The sequence below is a fragment of the Hyaena hyaena genome, unplaced genomic scaffold (assembly GCF_003009895.1).
Source record: "Hyaena hyaena isolate Hyena2069 unplaced genomic scaffold, ASM300989v1 scaffold_31, whole genome shotgun sequence".
In the NCBI taxonomy this organism is placed as follows: Eukaryota; Metazoa; Chordata; class Mammalia; order Carnivora; family Hyaenidae; genus Hyaena; species Hyaena hyaena.
The window spans coordinates 4,328,729-4,345,418 of NW_024080664.1; the positions used below are offsets into that span (position 1 = coordinate 4,328,729).

At 49.9% G+C, this 16,690-nt stretch overlaps 1 protein-coding gene across 1 annotated transcript in view; it reads left to right on the plus strand.

Moving 5' to 3' along the window:
* The window catches only part of ASB18 (ankyrin repeat and SOCS box containing 18), a 62,009-nt gene that overhangs the window by 41,307 nt on the left and 4,012 nt on the right, over nucleotides 1-16,690 (plus strand). Inside the window, exon 5 of the mRNA XM_039228509.1 lies at nucleotides 110-614. Coding sequence (XP_039084440.1) covers nucleotides 110-614 — 505 coding nt within the window. The remainder of the gene's footprint in view (nucleotides 1-109; nucleotides 615-16,690) is intronic.

Here is a 16,690-nt window from a genome sequence, read left to right on the forward strand (position 1 = left end):
GGGCGCTGGGGGCGGCGGCGGGGCGGGGCGGCCGGGGTCGGGGTCGCGTCCCCCCCCGCCCCCCGCCCCCCGCCCCCCGCCGCCCTGACCGGCCTTGGCCTCCCCGCAGGTGCGCGCAAGCGCTGCTGGAGCACGGCGCCTCGGTGCAGCGCGCGGGCGGCGCGGGCCGGGACACGCCGCTGCACGTGGCGGCCGAGCGCGGCCTGGACGAGCACGCGCGCCTCTACCTGGGCCGCGGCGCGCGCGTGGACGCGAGGAACGGCCGCGGCGAGACGGCCCTGAGCGCGGCGTGCGGCGCGGCGCGCGGCCCCGACGAGCACGCGCGCCGCCTGCGCCTGTGCGCGCTGCTGCTGCGGCGCGGGGCGGCGGCGGACGCGCGCGACGAGGACGAGCGCAGCCCGCTGCACAAGGCCTGCGGCCGCGCGCGCGCCGGCCTGGCGCGCCTCCTGCTGCGCCACGGCGCCGACGCGCGCGCGCTCGACTACGGCGGGGCCTCGCCGCTGGCCCGCGCGCTGCAGACCGCCGCCTTCGCCCCCGAGGCCGCGCCGCAGCGCACGGTGCAGGCGCTGCTCAACCACGGCTCCCCCAGCGTGTGGCCCGACGCCTTCCCCAAGGTAAGGGGGACCCCCCCCCACCCGGGGACGGGCCCGCGGCGGGGCTCGCTCTGCTGCCCTCCCCGCACCTCCCCGTCAACGTGCAGCTCCTGGTTCCGGGGTGGAGGACGGGGAGTGCGTGCCTCACCAGCATCTGGGACCACGCTTGGGACCAGAGCAGGGCCCAGAAGCCCCCTGGCCGGAGTCACTAGAAAATTAAGTTGCCCGGGGTACTTGGCTGGCTCAGCCTGTAGATCATGGGATTCAGATGGGATTCAGCCCCGGGGTCGTGAGTTCGAGCCCCACACTGGGGAAGCCTGCTTAGAGAAGGAAGAGGGGCGCCCCGTAGTTCAGTCGGTTGAGCATCAGTCTTCAGCTCAGGCCATGATCTCACGTTCGTGGGTTCGAGCCCCGTGTCGGGCTCTGTGCTGGCAGCTCGGAGCCTGGAGCTGCTTCGGATTCTGTGTCTCCCTCTCTCTCTCTCTACCCCTCCCCCACTCTCTCTCTCTCTCTCTCAAAAATAAACATTTAAAAAGAAAAAAGAAAATTAAGTTGCCTGCCTGACTATACCCTTTCATAGTAGTTACCTGGAGATGCCAGGCACTAAGTTCGCGGTCGTCATCATGGCTCAGAATATTTTGGCAGCTTACCTCGTGGTGTAATTGGTAAACAATGAGTATCAGTCTCCTGTTGGATCTGAAATACCGAATCTGACCACCTGCCTTACTCATGAGCTTAATGAAAGCACTTCACACGTTCACAGATCTGTCATTCCGTCTAAACCACACTCCTGGGAAATACACCAGGCTCATTATGGTCTCCCACCTGAGTTTCAACCAGGTGAAATGCCCCGCGCAGGGTCAGGGCCCTGCTGGGACCTTAACCCCACTCTGCAGACTTGACTGTGAGCGGCGTGTCACTTTTCCCACGTGTCAGATCCACCCTGAAATGATAAAGATGAAGACTAAAGATTTCCCATCAGAGAAAATACTTAGAAGACGGAAAAAGTTTCCTCCAAAAAAGTTCCCCAAATATTGGTTGGAATAAGAAGACACTGCCCTCCCCCAAACAAGACTTCACTGAAGGGAAGTCATACCACGTTAGATGTCAAATTGAGTGTGCTCGATTTAAAAATTATCCCCAGGCCTGCCAGTCATAAGCAGGAGACATACTTTGGCCTGGTAAGTTTTGAACAAATAGCTGAAAAGCTACTACTTTTAAAGGACAGTCCTCTGGGTGGGCTGGAATAGTGAAATTCACACATTTCTCGCAAATGCCAACTCTGCAGCGTAGATGCACCCAGAGGAAAGTGTGTCTAGCAAAACATAGGTGAAACGTGGAAAACCCACCCACTCGACTCCCTGAGTGTTTCTGCGCCTCACCGTCACGGTGCCAAGTAATTCTCTCACGGCACCCACTGTTGCAGGATTTCAGTACGACAGGCTCTTGAAAGCGAAGGAACACCCGCACTTTTATTTTCCATAACACTTACCTGAGTCATCATCTACATTGTAATGTTGGCCTTAGTTCATCGACCAATAACACGGAAACAAGACCCACCTGCTGCCCTTCCAATTCACGCTGCGTTTGCATTAAAGGAGGATGCTTCAGCCCTCGTGGCATGAAATTGCATGAAGAAGGAGCAAGAAACAAACAAGACAGAAGAAGTGACTTTACGTGATGGGCCAAAAGTGAAAAATATTTGTGGCAAATGCTTTAAAAGAAAAAAAAAAGGTCTACATGTCTCAATATTTCAGTAGTGGCCAGTACTAGTCCTTTGGTAGTGTTGGAATCAGGCAATCTTTGCAGGTTTCCAAGTCCTGGGCACAACCCCACCGACCTCGCCCCTGGGGGCAAGGCCTCTGGCCCCTGAACTCTGTCTACAGAGCTGTCAGAAGTACTCTACCTTGACCTTGAGATGCAGAACGGGGCACAGTGCCTCCCCTCTGGGCTTCAAGGGGCCCTATCCTGGGATCCGCCCCCCCCCAGTCCGTCAGCCCCACAGAAATACAGCACGTCAGTGGGGCTGCAGGCTGCCAGCTGCAGGTGGGTTTGAAGGTGGAGGCCGTCTGTGAGAGCAGGGAATCAAAAGGCCCTGGGAAGTTCTTGGCTCCTCGAAGAGACAGTCTGTCTGCAATTTCACTCCATTTGGGAAGGAATTGGAGCTTCCTTGAGAAATCTTAACACATGGAGGCATTCACAAAAAAAGCATCAACACCGTGGCCTCCCCTGCGCGGACCACTTCACCTGCACCTGCAAATCTTCAGTCCGTGTTTGAAGAATGAATGAAGGGGACGCCGGCATCTCCGGGGCGCAGCCGCCCACGGGGTCAGTCTTGGGAGATGGGGATCTGACTTCTGTGCGCTGAGGTTCCCCACGACTCGAGGGGACGCCCCATGAAGGAGCGCTGACGGGCTCCACAGCCACCAGCCCCGGGCACCGCGGTCAAGGACAGGTTTCAGAGGGGATCGCATTCACCACCCCGCTGAGAGGCCTCGAAGCAAAGCTAACAGGCGCCCATGTTGTGGCCTTGCCCCGGGACAAACAGGGCGAACTCCGGAAGCAGCAGGCGCCTGCAGCCAGGCCCCTGCCAGTGGTCCGCGGGGGACGGGGTCTAATCACCACGCAGGACATCAAAGGGACAGACCCGACTCCGCTCGGCAGACTCGTGGAGTGTGCAGCAAACGCTGCAGCGACTCTGCAGGCAAGACTCCTCGCCACGGCGGGGCGGACACAGAGGCACCCGGGAATGTCACAGAGCACGCCGTCCGTGGGCAGCAGCCGTGCTTTAAATAGATGTAAAGAGACACCCACGGAGCTCAGAATTACTGAGGCAAAGGTTTCACAGCGAGCTTATGACATAAATCACAGCTCCCCCGTGCCCAGACAAAGACGCCGGCGCCGCGGCAGGCGGACGCGAAGCATCCATCCGAGCCGCGCGCAGTGCTCTGCCCCGAAAATCAAAGTGGTGTCACAGCATAGGAGGCAAGCGTGTTGACAGTGCCAGGCCTTTCTGCCCGGCTGCCCGCTAGTTAACACCAGAGTCAGACGTCGGGGCTGCAGGCAGGTTCGGATTCTGGAAGGCTCCAGGGTAGGTGGGGCCCGGCCCGCCGGAGCGCAGGGCAGGAGGGCAGAGAAACACACGCCTGCGGACCTGACTTGTTCTGCAGCCCTCGCCAGTTCACTGTCGGTTGCATGAGGCCTGGTCTGGGATCAAGGGCTTGGCTCCCGTCTCTCTCTCTCCTTGTGCCCCTGAGCCGGGCCGTCTCAATCATTCAGACTCAGCCCAGAAGCCGGGGAAGCACAGGGACGGCATCGGCAACGTGCGAGCTCCCCCAAACCGCAGACCCAGGCTGTGATTCCCACAGGCAGCCCTTAAGCTCTCATTCACTCAGCAGGCATTTCAGGGAAGTGCCGTGCTCCGTGTTGGAGTTGATGTTGAGCCGTGGCATCTATGTTTCCTGCCCTCACAGAGCTGCGCATCACAGGGGTGGAGGACAGCCTTGACTCAGACAACTACACACTCAAGGTGAAGTTACCGCAGTGAAAGAGCTGCTAAACCAAGGCCCCGCGATACCTTGAAAGTGCCAAAAAGGGGACCTGGCCTGGCTGGGGTCGGGGGTGGGGCGAGAGGCTCCCCAAGCAGGTGCGGAGTGAGCCTAGACCTGAAGGCTAAAGACTCCGCCATGTAAAGGATAAAGGAGAGACCATTCCAGGCAGAAGGAACAGCACGGGCAAATGTCCTGGGGCGGACGGAGCACTGCAGTGTGTACAGTTGAAAGACGACCCAGCAGCTAGGAGGAGCTGGCAAGAGGGAGGAAGAGGCAGGGGCTTTAAGGGTTAAGGGTTTTCACCTTTGTCTTGAGAACAATGGGAACGTATTGCATCATGTTAAGCAGGAGAGGCGACCGGATCAAATGAGTATTTGGGATGATTTTTCAGCTCGAGTATAGAGAACGTGCCAGGCCAGGGTAGGGCACTGGTGGAGAATCCACATGAGGCATGCAGGTAGCTTGAACAAGGGGAGAGAAGGTTGGTGGTGGGATGGCAGATTCTAGAAATGTGTGCGAATCTCTGGCCTTGACTCACGTTCTGGGCACTGACCATGCTGAAAGTATGGGCCTAAAGTTTTTGTGTTTTCTTTTTTTTTTTTAATGTTTATTTATCATCGAGAGACAGAGAGTGACAGAGCATGATCATGAGAGGGCCAGAGAGAGGGGGAGACACAGAATCGGAAGCAGGCTCCAGGCTCTGAGCTGTCAGCACAGAGCCCGAGGCGGGGCTCGAACTCACAAACCTGGAGATCATGACCTGAGCCGAAGTCGGATGCTTAACCGACTGAGCCACCCAGGCGCCCCTTTTGTGTTTTCTTTTTACCTAATTACAGAATGAGGTGACGTGACCTCACCAGACTCCCAGCTGCACCAGACGTTTAGTGGGAGAACCCCGGGGTAGCAGTAGCCAAAAACCAGCCCCCATTTCCTGTCTTCACAGAGCTGGGTCCCGGCGGGAGGAGGGAGGGGGGCTGTTGCAGAGAGCGCACCTCTGTTTTCCTTGCTCTTGTTTTATTTCTCCATCTACATATAGAGCAATGTGCCTGTGTGATTTTCCCCCTTAATTTTCTTTCTGCCGCCTCATTAGCCGAGGAGAGGCTGCGTGGGCCCTAATGACACCGGGATGTCAGAGCCGTGTGGCAGCCGCGTCTCTGCAGACAGCAAGGAGGCAGCGGAGATTTTTAAACTGTGTTGGCGTAAAAATAATGAAGGCAGCCAGCTGCCTGGCAAACGTGAGGGGGCACGCGGCTGGGGGGCCGGGGGGGGGCTGGGGAGCCCCGGAGAGGTGGAACAGAGGAGAGACAGGAAATGAATTCCCAGAGACAGGCAATAAGACTTGGTCACAGTCTGTGACCCAGGAAAGGAGGGGCCCAGAGGAGGGGCGCTTCTACAGGGGGAGGGCAGCTCATCCTGCGGGGTTGAGCCTCCCTGGCGCATGCAGTCGCTGGGAACCGTTTAACGTTTTGCAGAGAGAAGTTTGAGGGCCAATCGCAGGGTCAGAGGACGGATACGGTTAGCCCGGGGAGGGTCTGAAGAAGCAGGGATGGCTTAGGACACCGTGTCAACATAATCAGACTAGATCTGGAGGGGTCCAGGGTGAACCACTCAGCTTAATGGTGTGGTTTTCTCCCAGTGCAGAAGGGGGACAGTTGAAATCAGAGACCTCCGTGTTCCAGGAACCGGCACGTAGGTGGGGGCTTGTGGAAGCCAGGGGCACGCCGTGCGCTGCTGACGGGATAAAGGCGGGCGCGCAGCTGGGGTGGAAGACGTTTGCCTGCCCGGCTCTCTCTCTCTGACTCTCCGTCTCCAGGATTCACCGTCTGTCTCCTTCGCGTACGTCTAGCTTCGTAACAGTAGTGAACCGGGACAAAGAAACAAGTTTTCAGGGAGGGAGGCGCCCAGACATGATCATTCTCACAGCGGTGATGCGAGTTCCAGCCTTTAAAGTGCAGCTGCTCTTATCTTCCTGCTAGAATATTTGCCAAGACGGACGACAGGAGGGAAGGGAGGCAGGAAGGGAGCCCGGAGGGAAAGCGGGTCCTCGGCACCCAAAGACAGCCTCCTGTCCGGGTCAGGAAGCCCGCGTCCCTCTGCAGCGCCGCCCTAAGTTTTCAGGCACCCGTGACCAGGCAGCAGGGATGCGTCCTAGGAGATGCAGCAAAGTGCAGGGGTGGAGCCCAGGGAGCCCGGGTGCATAGCAACCTGCTACCCGTGCTGGGAATAGGGTAGGAGGAGGGGTCCCCGGTGGGGCGCAGTCCCCAGGTGAATGTGCCCACACAGCAGGGCTAGGCGTGGCCTCCCAGCCTTCCTCCAGTCTCCCAGGGGGAACACAGCATCCCGAACCTTCCCTGCGTCTTGTCAGACCTCATGTCTGCGTCTTGCCTTAATCGGTGGTGAATAGGGAGACACATAAATGGACTCATGAGGGGGAAGGGGGCAGGAAAACAAAAAAGGCGGGGACGGCATCCAGGAAATAGAAGGGAAATCCGTACGTCTCACCAAAAGACCTAGAAGAAAATCTGAGAAACCGTGTGCCACACGTGCCGTCACCCACAGAGCTCAAGAAGACACAGCCTTTACGTCCCCAAAACAGAGTCGGTTAAGGGGACAAGGCAGTAGCATGAAGTAGCATGACGGGAAAGGGAGACGGGGAGACAAGGTTATGCAGCGGCGGGTCGATCGCACCTGACGGGAAGCAAAAAGCAGGACTGGCCCATAAAAGGAGCCAAGTCAGTGACATAAGTGACGGAGCTGTGCCGTCGGCTGCACCCCTTAGGGCCCCTGCCTTCTGCTCTGCGTGTTGGGAGCAACGCAGCTAGACCCTTGGAGCTGAACTTGGAGCCCCATACCAGCCGGCTGCTGGCTGGCTCCAGCGAACAGAGACACCACGAACATATGGACGTGGAGGAAAGAAGAAGCCAGAGTTTCCTCCTCCTGATTCTCTGCCTTGGCAGCTTCGCCAGCAGCACCTGCATTTCCAAGGCCCGGGCACCGCTGACGGCCCCTCCCCCTACTCACAGCCCCCACTGGGCAGACCTGGTCCCAGCCTCCACTGTACCTCGTAGAACAAGAACTCGAGAAGCAAGGCTTGGATGGATGGTTGCTGTGTCCCCAGGAGGTCCTCAAGGGCCCAGATGCTTTCCAACCTCTGAGTCAGCTTCACCCTCAGCGGGGCTCATCTCTTGGTCATAAAATGGCTCCCAGCACCAACTGGGCCAGCCAGCTTCCTCGTTCACATCCAGTTGCTTTTCTCTTATGTTTCACGGGCCCCGGGTGACTTAAACCTGCACTTCCCCAAACCAGTGACGGCCAGGAGAATGGAGTTATAGGGGCTGAATTAAGCTAATCCTTCACAGTGTTGGAAAGTCAACCACAGTGTGTTTGCTACAAAGGAGAAATACTATTCAAAGCTCTTCCTGGGGCGCCTGGGGGCTCAGTCGGTTAAGCGTCCGACTTTGGTTCAGGTCATGATCTTGCGGTTCATGAGTTCAAGCCCCATGTTGGGCTTGGCGCTGACATCTCAGAGCCTGGAGCCTGCTTTGGATTCTGTGTCTCCCTCTCTTTCTGCCCCTACCCCACTCTCTCTCTTTCTCTCTCTCTCAAAAAAATAAATAAGCATTAAAAAAATTAAAAAACAAAAAGCTCTTCCAAAGTGCAAAAGAAAAAACCAAAACCAAGAAACTAGAAGAGAAAATGGTGGTCACGAAGGACAGAGGGTAGAAAGCCAACCCACAGATAAGTGATGTTGCTGAAGAAGAGCCTAGAACAAATGGATCAGAAATAGTAATCAGGGGCACCTGGGTTGGCTCAGTCGGTTAAGCATCCCACTCTTGATTTCAGCTCAGGTCATGATCTCAGGGTTGTAAGATTGAGCCCTGCTGAGTCAGGCATGGAGCCTGCTTAAGATTCTCTCTCTCTCCCTCTACCATTCACACACACACACTCACTCTCTATCTCTCTCTAAAAAAGAAAAGAAATAGTAACTTAAATGACATAATAGAAGAAAACTTAGCTGCACTAGAAATCTTAACTCATAAAAGTTGAATGGATAGTCTCTTCAAATCAGTGAAGGAAGGCACACTCCTATATACATCCTTGCACGAGGGTTCTAAAACAGCATGGAAAAATCTTGCAAAGTATCTGAGTATTCATAAAGGAATACAAACCAGTCTAAACTCCAATTCCTGTACTGCAATATCATAATACAATGAAATAGCATCCTCAGATTTTTTTTTAGTAATCTCTACACCCATGGTAGGGCTCAAACTCACAACCCCAAGACTATGAGTCACATGCCCCACTGACTGAGCCAGCCAGGTGCCCCTCATCTTCAGATTTTTAAAGTAAAAGTTTGGATGCTAGCATTTTAGACTCAGTCAAGATGGTTTTCATTTTGATGATAAAAGTATGACACTGTGTGTTACAAACCATGCCTTCCTAATGCATTTAAAAAATATATATACTAGGGATTCCTGGTTGGCTCAGTCATTAGAGAATGCTGTTGATCTCGGGGTTGTGAGTTTGAGCCCCACTTTGAGTATAGAGATTACTTAAAATCTTTTGAAAGAAGAAGGAAGGAGGGAGGGACGGAAGGAGGAAGGAAAAGAGGAAAGGAGAGAGAAGAAAAGAAAGAACAAAGACACTTCTACTTATTTATTCAGTAAATATTTATGGAGCAGCAGCCATGCATCAGCAACATATTAACTGCTTTGGATACAGTTCAAGGGGAAAAAAAAGTATTCCTGCCTTCATGGGGCTTACATTCGAACAGGAAAACAAGCTTTAAACAAAGAGCATTGTCAACGGGCCAATAAAATGATAAAGACTATGGGGGGACAGTTGAGGTTTTAAGTGCAGTAGCTAAGGTACGTGACTTTTTTTTAACTTTTTTCATGTTTATTTATTTTTTAGAGAGAGACAGACAGAGCACGAGCAGGGGAGAGGCAGAGAGGGAGAGAGAGATGCAGAATCAGAAGTAGGCTCCAGGCTCTGAGCTGTCAGCACAGAGCCCTACACGGGACTCGAACCCACAAACCGTGAGATCATGACCTGAGCCGAAGTCAGATGCTTAACTGCCTGAGCCCCCTAGGCGCCCCTAGGGTGGGTGGCTTTGAGTGAAGACTTGAAAGGTGAGCGCATCAGCTGTGCAGGGGTCTAGGGGAGAAGAGGCCAGCCTGTGGCCTGAGGCAGGAGTGAGCCTGACCCGTGTGTGGGACAAGGGAACCGGTAGAGAAAGCTGGTGACAGTAGGAGATGGGACCAGAGGTGGGGGAGGGCCACAGATGGTGTGGGGTCTTGCAGGACACTGTCATGACTTTGGCCATCAGAGGGGTTTGAGGCAAGTGGCAGGACCTGACTAGCATTTGACGGGGACCTTCTGGCCTCCGTGCTGAGAACACACATCAGGGGAGGGGCACCGAAGTGGAGGGGCAAGTTAGGAGGCTGTTGCCAGGACCCGCTCTGATTCTGAACCTGCTTTGAAGATGGAGCCACCATAACTTGTTAACAGACTGCATGAGCAACGAGAGAGAGAGAGAGAGGAGCCACAGATGACTCCACGCATTCAGCCTGAGACACTGAAAAGATGGGTTTGCCATCAGCTGAGACGGAAGGTTGTGGGTAGAGGAATAGAACTGGGGAGTTGGCTGTCCAAGCCCAGAGTTCGAGAGGCGGATGGGACTGGCCGGGAGGTACACTTGTGAGCACCAGCAGCACGTGCATTCTCTTTATTTCTCTCTAGTCAAGTATAGTCAACACACAGTGTTGTGTTAGTCTCAGGTGTACAGTATAGTGGTTCCACAGTCGTGTACATTCCTCAGGGCTCATCACGATGCGTGTACTCTCAATGCCCATCACCAACTTCACCCATCTCCCCACCCACCTCCCCTCCGGTAACCACCAGTTCATTCTCTTTAGTTAAGTCTGGTTTGTTTATTTGTTTATCTCTTTTCTTCTTTGTTCATTTTTTTGTTTCTTAAATTCTACATACGAGTGAAGTCATACGTATTTGTCTTTCTCTGAATGACTTACTGTGTTCAGCACGGTACTCTCTAGCTCCATCTGTGTGGTTGAAAATGGCCAGATTCCAGTCTTGTTTATGGCTAAGTAATATTCCATCGCATGTACGTACCACATCTTCTTTACACATGGATGGTATTTAAAGCCAGGAGACCGGATGCAATCACCAGGAAGTGAGACTACATAGAAAAAGAAGAGGAAGGAGGGATGATTGCAGGGGTGTCCTCACATCAAGAAGGAGGCGAGATGAGAAGGCAGCCGAGGAAACTGAGGACAAGCAGCTGCTGAGGGAAGTTGAATGAGAGCCTGGCTTCCTGTAGCCAAGTGAAGAATGCCATAGAGGAAGGCCTGACTAACCGGGTCAGATGTGGCCCACACAGCCCAAGGAGAGGAGAGCACCGAGCACTGGATTAGCCGCCCGTTGGGGCGCAGAGCAAGGGCAGGTTGTCTGGAGAGCCTGGGGCTGAAGATCAATGGGATGCAAGTCCTCCAGTGGACAAGGGACACGATGAAAAGTCATCTCAGGGTTGGGGATCTCAAGTCTGCAGATTCCCTCAAGTCTACTCCTCTTTCCATCCTGATGGCCACCAGCTGAGTTTTGGCCTGGCCTTTGGAAATGTCCCCTGGACTGGGTTCCCTGCCTCCAATATGGCCCCCGGAAACTGTTCACAACATTGTAGCCATGGTGACATTTCTGAAATTAAGATCTCACCCTGTCACCCTCCCAGAGCCATCCTGGGCCCTCCAGGTCGCCCAGCCTCACCCGGGGCGTCGGCACCCTGCCTTCCTCCCCGGTCTCTGGCTCACACTCCCCACGTCAGGCTCCGCGCCCCGGCCAACACTTTCGGCTCCCCCTCACCTCCCAGGTTTGGTCACTGTCCCTCCACCTGGAACACTCTTGCCCTCCGAACTCTCCCTACCTTCTGTTCCTCCCAATCCTTAGCGAGGTCTTCGCTCTGGAGGAGGCCACCTCCTCCAGCAAACTTCCCCTGACCGCCCACTGCAAACCCAGGTCTGACCTAGGGACGACTTCTAGCACCTCGTGACTCCCCCCCCACAGTTATTATGGCACCTGTTGTCGTTATTGATGTTTCTTTTATTTGGGACTGTGTAGTTTGGGGCTGTAAAATTCTGTGAGGGCAGAGTTTGCCATTGCAGCACGCAGACATGACACAGCCCCCAGCTTCTCCTAGGAGCTCGGTAAGTATCTGGGGTGAAGGACTTAATGGACAGGTGGTGAGTGTACAACTCAGGGAAGATAGAGACAACTGGAGTCCTTGTAAGGCAGGCTGTAAAACTAAACACTGATAACCAAAAATTATCTCTGAAGGAAATATATAACATAACGTATGATCTTGTAATAATCATAATCTGGAACAAAAACTCCAGATGTTATTAAGGAAGGAGAAGAATTGGTTAGGAGAAGACGATGGCACATCTAGAACAAAAGATACATTTAAAAAAATTTTATGTTTATTTATTTTTGAGAGAGACAGAGACAGAGGGTAAGTGGGGGAAGGGCAGAGAAACAGGGAGACACAGAATCCGAAGCAGGCTCCAGGCTCTGAGCTGTCAGCGCAGAGCCCAATGCGGGGCTTGAACCCACGAACCGTGAGATCATGACTTGAGCCAAAGTCGGATGCTTAACCGACGGAGCCACCCAGGTGCCCCACAAAAGATATAATTCTGATGCTTAGAAAATATAGGCCATTATTTTTTATCTTGAAGGTAACCGCTAGGAGAATTTTAAATAGGGTACATACTTCCAAAATATAAAAATAAACACAAGGAAAATACAAACTTTGAGACAACAAAGGAACAAGCATAAAAAATCATAAAGACTAGGGGCACCTGGCTGCCTCTGTCAGAGATGCGTGAGACTCGATCTTGGGGGTCATTAGTTTAGAGCCCCATATTGGGTGTAGAGATTACTAATAGGTAAATAAATAAACAAACAAACTTTTAAGAAATCATAAAGAATATAATAAGATAGAAGTAAGCCCAAATAGATTATTATAACAGTCAACATAAATTTCTTAAACTGCCCTATTACCAACACAGAGACACTCAAAACAAGTTAAAACAAAATGGGGAACAAGAGGGTTAAAATGAAAGAGTGGGCAGAGGTAATTCTAGCAAAAACGAAAAATAAAATGATGGATCGATATTAACATGTAGCAGAGTTCCCAGGAGGTACAGACACGGAAGTGATGAGGGGAGACCCTGACAGTGATAAAGAATACAGTCCATAGTGAAGAGGCAACCATCAGGAACCTATCCGCCAAAGAAAGATGCTGTCAAAATGGAGACACTAACTGAAAAATAATAACTGTAGGTGATTTTAAATTCATATCTCAGTCTTTCATAGATCAAGTGGGCAAAAAAAAAAAAAAAGTAGAAGCTTGGGGTGCCTTGGTGGCTCAGTTGGTTAAGCATCCAAGTTCAGCTAAGGTCATGATGTCATAGTGCGTGAGTTCAAGCCTCGCATCGGGCTCTGTGCTGACAGCTCAGAGCCTGGAGCTGCTTCAGATTCTGTGTCTCCCTCTCTCTCTGTTCCTCCCCTGCTCACACTGTCTCTCTGTCTCTCTCTCTCAAAAATAAATAGATATTTAAAAAAAAATTTTTTTTAGTAGAAGCTTCAAATCATAAATGTGCCAAATGCATGTTGTACTTTGAACTTGCCAACAGAATACAACTTCTGGTACTCCCAAGCAAACATCATTTAAAGCTGTAACACAGGGGCGCTTGGGTGGCTCAGTTGGTTAAGTGTCCGACTTCAGCTCAGGTCGTGATCTCACGGTTCATGAGTTCAAGCCCCGCATCCGGCTCTGTGCTGACAGTGCAGAGCCTGCTTGGGATTCTCCCTCTCTCCCTCTGTCTCTGCCCCTCTTCCAGTTGCATTCTCTCTCGGTCTCTCTCAAAATAATAAATAAATAAACTAAAAAAAAAAAAAAGGCTGTAATACAATACACCAGAAATTAATAGCAAACAGCTAATTTTTAATAATAACCTTTTGAAAATTGCATAGCACACTCCCAAAAGAACTATTGCATCAATAGTTACATAAATGCAGAATATTTAAGAGAGTTAGAAAACACTATGCCTCAGAACTATGGCTGAGACCATACCCATGTTCAAAGGAAAATCCATATCATTTTAAAAGTTGCTTTTATTATGACTAAGTGGGGAAAAAAATGTCACTAGATTAACTGAGCAGGGGGTCAGAAAGGGAGACAAAGGCATTAATTACAATAAGTGCAAAAATACATGGATTCGGATATTTTAAAATACAACTGGTCAATCAAATCCAATAGGTGATTCCTTGAAAAAACAAATTCATGAACTTCCAGTAAGACTAAACAAGGAGAAACACTGGAAATACAATTCCAGAATTTCTTTTTCTTATTAATGTTTATTTTTGGGAGAGAGAGAGAAAAGGAGAGACAGAATGTGAGTGGGACAGGGGCAGAGCGAGAGGGAGACACAGAATCTGAAGCAGCTCCAGGCTCCGAGCTGTCAGCACAGAGCCTAACGTGGGACATGAACCCACCAACCACAAGATCGTAACCTGAGCCAAAGTCGGTCGTTTAACCGACTGAACCACCCAGGCGACCCCAATTACAGAATTTCAAATGAAAACGGGTGCTTATTCTTAGATAGAGTGGAGACATCTCCTATCCAGAGTTCCTCTCCACCTGCACAGGTACATCAAGAAGGCTCTGGGCCCTCTGCCTTCCTGGGTTTCACCAGTGCAGTCTCCCAGCAGACAGCGGGAGAAGGAGGGTGAGGTCAGAGGATGTCTCTGCTTGGCCTCCTCTCTGCCTCAGGCTGGCTGCATGTCCCCAGCCCAAGATCACGTCTCCTGATAGCCTGCGTGACTCTCCACCCTTCAGGCCCAGAGGCGGAAAGTGCTTTGACTTCCCCCGTACTCACACACGGCTCCTTAGCTCCTGTATCAGTAAGCCCTCCCGGAATGATCCTAGGTCAGTGTGCCATCTATTTCTTACTGGAATTCTGACAGATACATATGCAAAGCTAAATTTCTTTACAATGAAGATTGTTGCCATTCACAACTAATAGATGGGTCTAGAAGGCATAAAGCTAAGTGAAATAAATCAGAGAAAGACAAATACTGTATGACCTCACTCATACATGGAATTTAAGAAACAAAACAAACAAATAGGAAGAAAAGAGACAAACAAACAAAAAAACCAGACTCTTAACTATAGAGAACAAACTGATGGGGAATCTGGGGGGCTCAATAGAGTGAGCATCTGACTCAAGCTCAGGTCATGATCTCACAGTTGGTGAGTTCAAGCCCCGCGTCAGGCTCTGTGCTGACAGCTCAGAGCCTGGAGCCTGCTTCAGATTCTGTGTCTCCCTCTAATTATACCAATAACCATGGAAGAAGTGAAAATATTAAAGTATATTAATATATAATATATACGCTGACCTGCAGCGTCAGACCAGGCTTAGACAATGTTGAGTGCGAGATCTGCTATGCCTTCTTAATTCCAATAAGGATTCACTTTTAAAATCTTGGAATGTGCGAAAAGGAGAGAAAATTTCTAAGTTGACTAAGTCGACATAAAGTGATATGAAAACCTGACAAAAATAGCTTATAAAACTGAAACAACAAACCACATTTAGTTCTTAGAAGAGATACAGAAATCTTAGCAAATTGACTCTGGCATTTTATTTAGAATAGTCAAAGTGTCTGTTCTGTGAGGACAAAAATGGGTCAGAATTGGAAAGTCTTGTATCAACTTGGTTAGAAAAAGGCAAAAAATAAAATTAAATCCTAAAATTTATAGTAACTTGGGACAGAAAGACACTTCCTGAACTTAGAACAGATAATCTATCTAAAACTAATATCCAAGGTTATATGTTTAGTGAAACATTAGAGATAATTGCATTAAAATTAGGAATAAGATTGTTATTGCTATCAATATTGTCATATTATTGCTATCAATATTGTTATTAAACATGGAACTTTAAAGCCCTTGCCAATGTAATAAGACAAGAAAAATAAATGTGAAATATTTATATTGAGAGGAGAAAATGCCATTATTTGCAACAATGATTATCTTACTGAAAAATAACCTTCATAAAATATATTTACACATCGATGAAAAAATAAACATACTATAGAAAAATTGAGCAAAAGACATAATTTAGCAATTCACAAAAGAAGACAAATGGTCAACCAAAACAAAAGTAAATATTCCATATTTTACCTGTCAGATTTAAATAATGAGATAATTTGGGCACAGAGAGAGACACTCTCATACTCCATTCTTCAAAAAGTGTGCCAGTTTGCACACTCACAGTTTGATAGTATGTTTTAAAACCTTTAAAATGTGCATACTCCTTCACACTGCATTTCTGCTTCCAGGAATTCAGTGTCAGAAGACAGAATTATCTTATTTAAATAAAGGGGCACCTGGATGGCTCAGCCGGTTGAGCGTCCAACTCTATGTCAGATCAAGTAATGATCCCAGGATTGTGGAATCAAGACCTGTGTCAGGCTCTGTGCTGAGCGAGAAGCCTGCTTAAGATTCTCTCTCTCTTCCTCCGTCCCTCTCCCCCACTTGCACTCTCTCTAAAATATAAAAAAATAAAGAAAATTTAAATAAGAATGGTTAGGGGCAGAAAGAGATAGAATTATATTCAAGAGCGTTTGTTGTTTGTAACATCACTTTATAATTTATAATAGTTGCTTCATTGAATACATTATAATATATTCATATATTCATAAAATAAAATATTATATGGTCACTGAAGTAATGTTGAAGTGCTTACCATTTCTGCATTGTTCACAATCTATTTTGAGTGGACAAAAATCAAGTCTCAAAATAATATGAAAAGTATCCCACTTTTACAGTATATAATAATTTTTTGTCTAAATGCATAAAAAATGAGTATACTTAAAATGCTAATCATGCTTATCTCTAAACAAAGATATATCAATTACTTTTATTTTTTTTAAATAGTTTATTGTCAGGTTGGTTTCCATATAACACCCAGTGCTCATCCCACAAGTGCCCTCCTCCATGCCCATCACCCCCCTTCCCCTCTCCCCCCACCCCATCAGCCCTCAGTTTGTTCTCAGCATTCAAGAGTCTCTCATGGTTTGCCTCCCTCCCTCTCCCCCACTATTTTTCCCTTCTTCTCCCCCACGGTCCTCCGTTAAGTTCCTCCTAATCCTCCTATATGTGCAAACATATGGTATCTGTCCTTCTCTGCCTGACTTATTTCGCTCAGCATAACACCCTCAAGGCCCATCCATGTTGCTACACGTGGCCAGATTTCATTCTTTCTCATTGCCATGTAGTATTCCATGGTGTAGATAAACCACATCTTCTTGATCCATTCGTCCGTTGATGGACACTTAGGTTCTTTCCATGTTTTAGCTATTGTTGAGAGTGCTGCTATGGACATTGGGGTTCATGTGCCCCTGTGCATCAGCACTCCTGTGTCCCTTGGGTAAATTCCCAGGAGTGCTATTGCTGGGTCATAGGGGAGT